Here is an 11,816-nt window from a genome sequence, read left to right as displayed (position 1 = left end):
CTCTTTTTGAGTTGCCTGCCCCTTCTTCCCAGTGTATAAACCCAGTGCTCTCAGCCTTTCCTCATGGAAGAGGTATTCCACCCCTCTGATCATTTTCATGGCCCTCTTCTGGACCTGCTGTAACAGGTCCATGTCTTTCTTGTACTGGTGACTCCAGAGCTGGATGCACTGCTCCAGGTGGGGTCCAGTGTAGAAGAGCAGAATCACCTCCCTCAACCTGCAGGCCACTGGGAAGCATTGGGTGATCAAACGTACACTTAAAAAGCAGGGGAGGACACAACAATGTGGTGATAGTTATCTAATTGACTGTAGGTAGTCAAGGTAGTTGGGAGAGCAGATGAGATTACTAATCCAGAATGGTTAAGTCTGATTGTTCTTAAGCCAGTTGCATAGCTGAACATGTGAACTAACTTAGTTGTTGCATTTCTTTGATAAAAGCAGTAGCTAGATAACCCGTTTGGCATGGAGCAGTGGAATTACAGTATTTCTAGGGTATTCTTTTTATTTTTGAGTTCTTGATTTAAAACATTATTATAGTAAGATACACATCTAATTTAGATACTATTCAATTTCGGTTATCCAAAGTCAATAATTTTATGCTACCTTTAAGTAGTGTTTGTAACTGCAGCTCTTGATGTTCTTATGATGAGAAGAATAAGGGTAGCGTGTTGTAATAGATGGGGAATATACTTGGCTGTATCCATGCATTTGTTTCAGGTGCTCTGATGTCTGCTACATTGCTGAAATTTTGATTAACCCGTCCTTCTCAGTCTACAGGCAAAATGGACCTTTAAGTTATAAATAGTATTGTATATACTTTGCTGTTTTAAATTCAAATGCTGTTCTTATATAACTTCTGACAGATGGTCAGAATGTTCATATTCGCGTATAAGAAAGCGAGTCATACCTTGATAATCTGAAGATTTTGGGGGTGTTAGATTCCAAATGGGTTTACCAGGCTGAAACCAGTCCGCGTTTCAGTTTAACTTTAGAATTCTGGTAAGTAAATTTAAACTTAATACTGCTCTGGAATCTACCTGCCAAATTTGAAACAATTTTGCGTAAGGATCGTGAAATCCTGAACTTCTGCATTTATACTTTAGAGTTATCCGTCTGGAATGTAACAATTAGAGCACATCTTGTCATAGTATTTTCCTCTGCTTTTCTGCAACAGATCTTCAAGACAGGCCTGCCTCTTCATATGCAGAGGGAGCAAGACCGAAAGAGAACTCATTAAGCACTTTGAGGCTGAATGCATCCATGAACCGCCAGTTGCCTTCTGATCATCAGCCATCTTTTTTCAACAGAGACTCTAACATGAGCTCTTCAAGATCCAGCTATTCTTCAAGACAAAGGAGAAATGAATTGGAATCTACCCAGAGGAGCATGCAGCCAGCATTTTCTCTTACTGCCATTAGAGATGAAACTCCTTCCTCAAGTGGTTCTGAAAGGGTTTTATCTTCTCAGAGGTCATTGAATGAGCCTGCAGCTGACAGCGAAGGGAGGCGAACAACTAGACAGCTGCTGTCTCGTTTAGCATCTAGTATGTCATCTACATTTTTCTCTCGAAGGTCTAGCCAAGACTCATTGCATACAAGATCATTAGGCTCTGAAGAGTCAACGGTGGTCCCAAGAGTTCAAGCTTCTCCTCTGTCGAGCAGTAATGGAGCTGCAACTCCGGAAGTTCCAGGACTTCAGACATCTGAAGCTTCTCAGGGATTTAGTTTTCTTAGACGAAGATGGGGTTTATCAGGAGTTTCACAAAATCATAACTCTGATTCAGATGGGGAAAGTTACAGACCAGACTCTGAAAGTAGGAGCACAGGATCCTGGTTATCATCATCTTTGAGGAACAGATGTACACCTCTCTTTTCCAGAAGAAGAAGAGAAGGAAGAGATGAATCTGCAAGGATCTCTACCTCTGATACAACTGCTAGATCACAACATGTCTTCAGAAGAAGAGAGTCAGGTGAGGAGACCTCTCTTGAAGCATCAGATAGCCCTCCTCGGGCTTCTGTTAGCAGACCACCAACACCTGCAGTATCTGGTATTCCTACAGCTACTGCCTCCCCACCAGATTCAGCCCACAGTAGGAGAAGTTCTGGAATTCTGCCTGGTTCTCTCTTTCGCTTTGCAGTGCCTCCAACATTAGGAAGCAGTCTGTCTGACAATCTTATGATAACTGTAGATATTATTCCCTCTGGCTGGAATCAGTCTGATGGACAAGAAAGTGGCAAGTCTAAAATACCACCTTCAAGAGATCCAGAAAGACTCCAGAAAATTAAAGAGAGGTAAATTAGTATGTCCTTTTGAGATAATAAAATGTAACTGACTTAACATGAGAGGGTTTTCTGTAACTATGATGTTAAAAGGAAACTTTGCTTCAGAGAAGGCGGCAGCTCAGTCCTCTCTCACCTGTGTTCTCACTTTTGTCTTCAGAGAAACTTGTTTTAATCCTTGTAGGTTTGAGAACAGTTTGAATGGAATTATCATTATAAAAAGTCTTACATGAAATGTGTCACAGTGTTTGTTGATATTCCTTCCTATTCAGCCTGCTTTTAGAAGATTCTGAAGATGAAGAGGGTGACTTATGCAGAATCTGTCAGATGTCCTCTGCAAGTTCTGACAACCTTTTAATAGAGCCATGCAAATGCACTGGAAGTCTGCAGTATGTTCACCAGGAGTGCATGAAAAAATGGCTGCAGTCCAAGATTAATTCAGGTAAGGCAGACTCTAGACCAAGGTAGACTTCCAGTTACATTGGGAGGCTTACCAGGAGGATTACTGTTACTCATACTAAGGTATTTATTCAAAAAACGAGCCGTTGGGGACACACAGCAGTGTGGCACTTCGAGGCTTATTGTGTGTCTGTGCAGCTTCTCATGTGAGTAGTTCCAAGAACTGTATTTGTTATTCAGAGAATTAAATTTTTGGGATTGTCTACTAAGATATAACTAAGATATAACTAAGATATAGATAAATATAACATTGCAGAAGTGTAGCTTTAAAGCTACTCTACCACTTTGGGTGAGTTTGTTCCCCACCCTTCCTCGTGCATGTGGTTCTAGTTTTTAAGACTTGTATAGCCAGGCTGACTGGCTAGTAGCAGAGTGATAGGAATTTGAAAATCCAAAAATGTTTTTCTATTGTAACTATACTTAAATACTTAATTTTTTTTTTTTTTTTTAAGATACTAACTCCTGTTCAAGGCAGTTAAAACTGCTTGTTCAAAAAATTACTTCAAAGTCCATATAGAATTTTTTAAGGAACACTTCAGAAATTGCTGTACAAATGTTTTTGTAATAAATTGATTGACCGGTTTATAACTAAGTTATCTGTAGTATTTCTAAGACTTAAAAATAGGTTGCTTGATAGAAGACATGAAGATCATGGAATACTTTTTACCAAAGGAAGGCGCTAGCATCTGTTTGCTTTTTTACTCAGTATCAGAGGACCCACATCAGAGTAGGGATGTATTAGAAGCCTCAGCCTGTAGGAGAAATTAATTAGAAGTATTTAACTATAAGACATAAATCTACCATAAACTTGCTTTGTTCATGTTGTTGCTTATGGAGCAGCTTGTTTTAAACCTGGTACTTAAAAACAAAATGTTACTCTGGCAATAACTTTAAGCTATTCCAGTATATTTATTATTACTTTTGTGTATATTTGCATTACACTGTAGAATTCAAACAACCCAAGCAGCGATTTTAAGCCAGACTTTCAGTAAGAGGCATATTGTGTCCAGAATGAACATAAGGCAAAATATGTGGAGCTGGATAGAGAATAAACATTCTATAGCATTTGAATTCTGACAGTAGCAGATAGTCACTACATTCATATTAGAGGCTTTCTTTTCTTCTAACCTTGCTCTGCAAAATAAAGCCAAGAATTAGTTACAGTTTGTAATACTTGTATAATTGTGTCCTATGTTATAAATTGTTGCAACTTGACACTGACTTTCCCCCTGCCCCTCCTCACCAGGTTCTTCTTTGGAAGCAGTAACAACTTGTGAACTGTGCAAGGAGAAGTTGCATCTGAATCTGGAAGACTTTGACATTCATGAACTCTATAGGGCACATGCAAATGAACAAGTTAGTATATTTTGCCTAATTTGGTAAGTGTTGGTTTAGTGCTGGGAGGGTGCTCTTCTTTAGAGAAAGAAAATGCATCTCCTTTTCAGAAGGACTGTTATGCACATGAAATAATGTCAACATGGAACAGATTTGTCTCCTCAATATTCAGACAAGTTCTGTCTTCCTGCTGTGCTTCCTATAGCTGAGCTTTCAGTAAGTGTAATATATCTCTTATCCTTTTCTAGTTGCAGATCTGTCATCTAGCTTTGCAGTCCAGTGTCTTTGCCACATAGGTGCGGTGGGAATACTAGTATGATTAGATTGGATTTCACATTGTCATTAATTTCTTTGCTTTTAGCTGTTTTTTAACACACTTAAGCAGTTGTTTTAAACATACCATTAAAAACTTAAAAATAATTAAAGGCCCATTAGTATTACTCTCGTCATCTAAAATACGTTATCTTAGAACTACTGGATTGTGTAGTATTTAAAAATGAGTAAATAACAAAAAGCTGGTGTTATTTTAATGAACTTTGTTCAGGGGGGTTTTCTTATTCTCTGGGTTGTATTCTGTGAGTATAGAAAGACTAATGAAATTTGCCTGTCTCAGAAGTTGAAAGAAAATACAAAGTGACACAAGTTTTGGGGCCAAACATCAACCTCTAATTTTCTTACTATTTAGAGAAAGCTCTTACCCTAGTAGTCTAGTTCTTGTCACTTGGGCCAGACTCTGAAAAGTCTTTCTCGAGAGTGCCATCATCTTATGTTTTAGCACTACTGATTGTTGGTTACTGTCACTGTACTTTGATAGAAATAAGAGCTTTGAAACTATTTCCTAAAGAATTGACTCTAAATGATCAATTCAGCAGTAGCATTTTGAAAGTTTATCTTAGCAGGGAAAATAATTTCTCGAAATATTTGTAGCATCGTAAAATTCTTATTTCCCTTTATTTTGGCTTTTAGTGTTGGGACCACTGAAAAGAAACCAGCAAAGTTTATTGTTTTTGTTTTCCCCAGGGGTATAATACTTTGATTCTCAGATTCCTTCCTGTGAACTAATCATGCTGACTGAGATTTTATTTGTAGAACTCTTTCTAGTTATCTTCAAGGATAACATGTTAGATCTGGGGTGGATGGAAAGAACCAGAAGTATAAATAGCTTTTCAGTAATTAAAATTTTTAGTATTACATTTCCCTAATTCTCTTGGGACAACTAGAGATCAAATGCATAATGTTTCCGGTAAAATTTAATTCTTGTTCTACTTCTTGAATCGTATGCAGACGTATCACTGACATTCTGAATGTTTCTTTTGATCTCCTTTAAGGCAGACTATGAATTTATCAGCTCTGGTCTCTACCTTGTCGTGTTGTTACACTTATGTGAGCAGCGCTTTTCTGATATGCTAGGAACTGCAAGTGAGGCCAGCACACGTGTCAGAGTAAGTACGCAGTGATTTTATGGCAGGAATTGCTCGTACAGAGAACTTGGAAGTAGATTGTTAACTTGAGCGACCTAGGAGCTAGATACCCAAGAAGCATGCTTATTTAACAATTTTAGGTCTAAAATGGTCTGGGTTTGTCAATGCAGTAACACCATGTTTGATTTGAAACTGAAGGTACTACTTTATTGCAGTTACTGTGTGGCAAAATAATTTTTGTCAAGGTTGTTGGTAATTCATTGCTTTGCACGTATGTTGTCACGATTATTGTGAATTTATGCAAAACTGGAAGGTTAACTTCTCTCTGTACAAAACACGCAGTTGAGAATGTTGGACTATCTTATTTGATTAATTTTTCTCATTATGCCAGTCTACATTGCAAAGGTCTAGACCTTGCAATGCTTGTCTGCTGGATTGTGCCTAAATACGTACTTGAATATTACATTCTGAAACTGACTAGCTATAGTATGATTTTCTAGCATTAGTCAAAACTCTTATTAGTTGTATTTGACTGGATTCTTTTCATTTAAATGGCTTGGCTTAGAAATGCAGTAAGTACACATTTTACCAGTACGAGATAATCATACAAAGTTATTTCTGCATAGTGACTCATCCAGAAATCCTGTATTCTACACATTTATTTGATACTAGATAATGAATCAGTGCTCTTCATCAACTGAGCACCTGAAAAGCTGATTTTTTTTTTTTTTAATTACATACAAAGAATTGACAATGTTAAGGTTGTCCAACGCTTATTGGAATGGTTGCTAGCAGGTACTAGACCTTTGGGGTATAGGCAGGACTGTGCTCTAATCTCTTACTGTATTAGAACACTGGTCCTCTTTTCTGTACACATCTACTGTAGAGCTTGTATTTCATGATCCATAAATGAAATGTTCAGTTTTCTCTGCTACAAGTGTAGAGACATAAAAGACACATAATCTAATAGTAGCTAGCATCCACTACGGGTTATTAGCTTGAGTATATTGAAGAAATAAGATGTTTTTACTGGTTTTTCATCAGAGGCAGCATTACACAGTTGTATGACACTACATTTTAAACCAGTGAGAGCACTGATGCATGTTTGATACTGAGCATACAACTGAGCTATGGAAACTGTAGCGTTATATTCTTGTTTATTTTTATTTGCTGTGTCTCAACATGTGGGCTATCACTGAAACAGTCATGTAGATTGTCACTGACAAAAAACATTTGGCCAATACTTTCAAAGTTGCCTAAGGAACTTGTATTCCTAGGGATTTTGGCTTTGGGTTTTAATACCACGTACTTCTAACATTGAACTGCCACTGTTGTCTAATAGTAATCCTGCTCTTGAACTTCTTGTTTACAGTTAAAATCTTAAGTGTATTTATGCATTTTTCATTAACCTGATTCAGTCAGGGGGCTCTGTTTTGCCATATTAATAGTGAAGTAAATTAAATGGATCCAACTAATGCAGTCCTTACAGATTATGTTTTTCTGCATTACGATTTCTAGGATCAGTTACCATGAAACTGGCACTTGTTTATGTGTTTATGTTCAGAATTGATGTTTTACAGATTGTAGAACATGAAGATGGTGCCACTAACTGCTACCAGAAACATTTGACATAGAGTGGAAGCTGAAATAACTGTGCAATAGCAATTTGAAGTCTAATGTGTGGGGATTTATATTAAATTTTGCATTGACTTTTGTAAGTCGGGCAAATGGGTTAGGGTAACTGACATCTGGGATGATACTTCGGGATGTAAAAAGTGAAAAAAAAGTGAAGAAAACTTTGCTAACTTGTTGCAAATTTCTGCAGATAACTTTGCAACTTTTAAACTACTTTCTCTCTGCCTTGTTTCTAGTTTATTAACCTTGCAAGAACTCTTCAGGCACATATGGAAGATATTGAAAGTAGGTGCTTCCCCTCTTCCCCTTCCTTCCTGTTAGATCAACTCAAAGTTAAATGAGTACAATCCTCCTTGCCAAGATTCATAATACTGAACTGAATTACTGAAAACTTTACTTTACCCAGCAGTGCTTTTTCCATTATCAGCAGAATTATTCTGAGGGAGAACGGGTTTTAATTCTCCATGGTTAATTTCCCAACAGCATAGAGTTGTTTAGACCACAGAAGTGTTTTCTGCAAGTGATAAGATTTCTCACTAGTTACAGTTTGGTTATTGTAATTCTATAGTACGTAGTTTTGGAATTGGTGGTGACCTTCAGGTTGTAGCCTTTTACATGAGCCCTAGTAGAAAGGAAACATTTAAAGTTGAATTTCACTGCACTTAAATTACCATACTTCTCTTGCCATTTCCTCTTCGCCCGTTTCTTTTTTTTGCCCTCTTCTCCCCTTTCTCTTTTTTTTTATCCACACACACTTTTCGGTTGTGTGTATTCCTTGATCAGACCTATCTGCTTCAGGAATGAAATTTAACAGTTGCCAGTTTTGCCAGAGGACTAGCCTACTTTTCACCTAATGGCTTCTTCAGCTTAAATTCAAAACTATATGCCGACTTCTGGTAGATGTATCCTGAATCTAAGTGTTAATTCTGGGCATGATGAATAGGCAGTAGAAGGGTAGTTGGTCTACTTTTTTTTTTTCCTCATGTGCATGTGAATGTCTGTCAACAGTTTCTGTATGAATTTTCAGTGCATAGGACGTATTTGGAGTACGATGAGGAATGTTGTGTGTGTGTGGAAGTTTTAGTTCAAGGAGCAGGTGATTATTTCTGCATTCAGAGCAGACAAAGGTGGACTGGAGCTCAGAATTTATTCTGAAGTTATGTGCATCCTTGTTAGAGTAAAAATTAATGAGTGCCTTTTTACACAGTAATGTAATCTGTATTTGATTCAGGCTTTATCTAACTTCCAGGTGAGGAAGATTTATTATTGATGCTACTTTAGTTACATTTCTCTTCTAAGAACTGGACAAGTGTGGAGACCTTCCTTCTTTCTGTGTTCAGAGATTGAACAAGTTACTTGGGCGTAAATACTTTCTTGACTGCAGTTTGCTTAAGAGAACAGATTAAATTCCTGTTATGGACAAGGAAACACTTTACAAATCTATTGTAGATGTGTGTACTGACTTTTTTAATCAGTTGACAAGTGTGTATTTGTCTTTTAATTCACCTTGCAACAACAAAATCCTGTGCATATGTGGGCTTTATGTTCATTTTGCATATCTTGAAAGAATGGGGGTGGAGAGAGGAGCTGCTTCCAAGTAGGCCTGACTTAATTGCATTAAGCAACATATATATATATAAAAAAGTTTTAAAAGTCTTTCTGTTTGTTTAGACTGATGAACCTTTCTAGTATCCAAATCGTTAACTTTGTGAGTCATTTCTTTCCCTTGTGTTGCGTGCTGCTGTCATGGACTGAGTATATTCTCCTCTGACTACTGTTGGAATGAGCCACTATAAACACTACATAAAATTTGAATCTCTGGCGTAATTAAGTTTTCTTCCTTTTATTTTGAGGAAGAACAGCAGGAGGACACTGCATTTTGTAATGGTGGGTTTTGATTTGGAAATGCTATATTTTTCAGACATGAGATGCGTTTAAAAATTAAGCTATGTAATTACACAAGGTTTGGGCGGGTATTACAATCTGCTATTTAATATCATAAAATTACATTTATTTCCACTACTCATCTTAAAGTGCTCTAATTTCACAGACCTTTGTCAAGGCTTCTGATTATATTGTGTTGTTTCAACAGCTTCTGAGGATGATTCTGAAGGCTGATGCTGGTAGAACTTTCATACTGCAAGAGACAAATGGAGTTGCTGCAGAAATGCTGAACTGGCAAGAACAACATCAACATGCATTTGGTTTTTCCCTCTCCTTAGTAAAAAGCGCATTGAATATTACTGTAGTTTTTGAAGCATTGTTGAATTCAAAATCAACTGCTGCACAGTGGAACTCAGTGGACTTAAGAACTACTCAGCATGTGCGAGAATTAGATACATATAAAGCAACTTGCCTTTTTAAATGATGAGGATGATGTGCTTCATTTTGGAAGACATCAGAATTTGAATATTTAAGGAAGCTCTATCTCCCTTTATGTCTCCTTCTTACTGTAGTCCGACTTCTGGTTTTGTCTATCGAGTTTTGCTCCTCTACTGGCACTAAGTGGTTATAGTGGGTTTCAGGGGGAGGGTGGGGAGGGAGGGTGGGAGTGTCCATAAACTTAAATAGGTTTTGTTTGGGTTTTTTTAAATGCCTCTGTTGCCGCATCATATAATGACTGATTGCTTCCAGTGTTAATGAATGAACAGGAGGATGAGCAAGATACTGTAGAGATTGTTTCAGTTTTGATTTATTTGAAGATTATTATTTCACTCAAAAAGCAATAAGAACTTGCAGTGGTCTTCTAATACTTAGTGTTAGTGATGGCTTTTTTATGTACCAGTTTGGAAATTGGAGGTTATATATGATATTATGTGGCTGTTCCATTATGGAATATTGCAGGTGTAAACTCTTGCATTTCAGCATTCCTGGCAGATACGCAACTTGATAAAGACCTAAGGTTGTTCAGTTTAAGCAGACTTTTTTAGATCCCACCTTCACTGTTCAAAGCACTGGTTATCAATGTGTTTTCTAGTTGTCACTTCTTTATAAATAAAGACAATAGCGGTATGCATCTCTACTGGTATTTTCCATTTTATTTAAACATGGATATCTACCAGAACTTACACTTGAAAACTTAGAAAGCTGTGGTCTGTGGTATATCTTTACTAATGTTTGTAAATTCTTATGCGGTTATTTAAGATTGTTTCTGACCATTTTGGATTGAAATGCTTTATATGAATGGTGGTACAATAAATTGTCATACATGTATTGGAATTGTATTTGCTATAAATATTTATGTTAGCTTTTTTTAATTACTCCAGTAACAATTTATCTGCAAAGAGTGCAGTATGTTGAAATACCTTGAGTTTAGTTTATTGTTACAGTATGTAAAACTAACTTGTGCGGAAGAAAGGATGTGCCTTAACAGCTGAAATGAACTCAGGTGATTTTAAGAGTTAACTTTGCTAGCATTACATGAGATGGTCTGTCATCTGTAAGACTTGAAAGAAAATGGAATACTAAGGAAATTGCACATTTCTATGCTCATTCTGGTAACCTTACGCGTTGGGTATTCGGTGCCAACACTCAGAAGTATCATTTCAGCAATTAGTTGAAATACAGCTCTCCTTTGGACGTTCATTTGAAAAGTGAAGGTCCAGGCGTACGTGAAAATGTTTCTAACTCATTTCTGAAGAAGGTGAATTCAGGTTTATAATAAAAGTTAAATGTTTAATCCTTTCTGAGTTAGTTGGTATAGCTTAATAAAACATCATACAGTGAAGCAGACAGTATTTCATATGCACTCAATACATTTAGAGTTACAAGCATGAGCTCTGATAGCCTAATAAATTGATGACTGAAGGATATTTTTTAAATGTTTTTTCTGTCCTTGTAACAAATAGCAATTTGGTGAGCAAGGTGAGCAATTTAAGTAGCTGCAGTTCCACATAAAAATTCGGTTCAAATGAATTGTCACTTTGTTGTCCTGCAGCCTGGTTGAGCTCCAGTGCAAATGAAGGAGTGACATAGGGGGATAGCATGGTGGAATCAGTGAAGAGCAGAGGGTCTGAATGCACCATTTGGGAAGAATGCTGCTGCCAGCCCCAGCTGCCTCCCCCAAGGAGAGCTCTGCCTTGCAGCCCAGACCCCCCCTAGTTATAGAAGGGTGGAGGCTGGGAGCAGCCAGGATTTGTTGTCTTCCATATACCTGCGCTGTGAAATCTCTCTGCTCAGGGGAGCAGAGAGTGGAGATCCCAGATGCTTGTGGGAGCATCTGTCTGTGGAAGCCCTTGTGGGTCCATGCAAGTGTATTTGTGTCAGCACAAAGCATATACATGTTCACGCAAGTGTCCGTGCAAGCGTGTATTTTTCTTGTCTGCTGATGCTGTCTCATGCCTGCACCATGTTTTCTCCCTGGGTTTGGAGATGTGGGGAATGGCCACAGCTTGTTGTTGGTTCTAGCTGTTCCCAGGTGTACCTGATCCTCAGGGGTGGGCCCAGATCTCCTCAATGAGTCCAGTGATGACAGATCCAGGTGTGGATGGCATCATGCTCATGGGAATAAGCTGCAGAGTTGAGTGCCTCATTTCATCCTGGGGCCAGTTAAGTGCTGCGGGGCTGATAGAGTGCAAAGGTGCTGCTCAGTGCCATTGTGAGTCCTTAGGGCTGTGGCTCCCTCGGATGTCCGTGGCACCCTCAGATGGAGATGCTTGCAAGCATCCATCCTGGGGTTCTACAGCTG

At 38.0% G+C, this 11,816-nt stretch overlaps 1 protein-coding gene across 1 annotated transcript; it reads left to right on the top strand.

Moving 5' to 3' along the window:
* Positions 1–1,148: 1,148 nt before the first annotated feature.
* On the top strand, positions 1,149–10,151 carry MARCH7 (membrane-associated ring finger (C3HC4) 7, E3 ubiquitin protein ligase; the record flags this gene model as incomplete). Its single annotated transcript, XM_009577334.1, has 6 exons — positions 1,149–2,291; positions 2,552–2,721; positions 3,985–4,094; positions 5,402–5,515; positions 7,366–7,414; positions 9,222–10,151. Coding segments are annotated over 6 exons (1,612 nt in total), but the record flags the coding sequence as incomplete, so codon positions are not given.
* Positions 10,152–11,816: the final 1,665 nt, after the last annotated feature.

Source organism: Fulmarus glacialis, unplaced genomic scaffold (genome assembly GCF_000690835.1).
Source record: "Fulmarus glacialis isolate BGI_N327 unplaced genomic scaffold, ASM69083v1 scaffold4015, whole genome shotgun sequence".
NCBI lineage: Eukaryota > Metazoa > Chordata > Aves > Procellariiformes > Procellariidae > Fulmarus > Fulmarus glacialis.
Note: the sequence above shows the minus strand (reverse complement) of the source record. Positions and strands in the feature narration are given on the sequence as shown.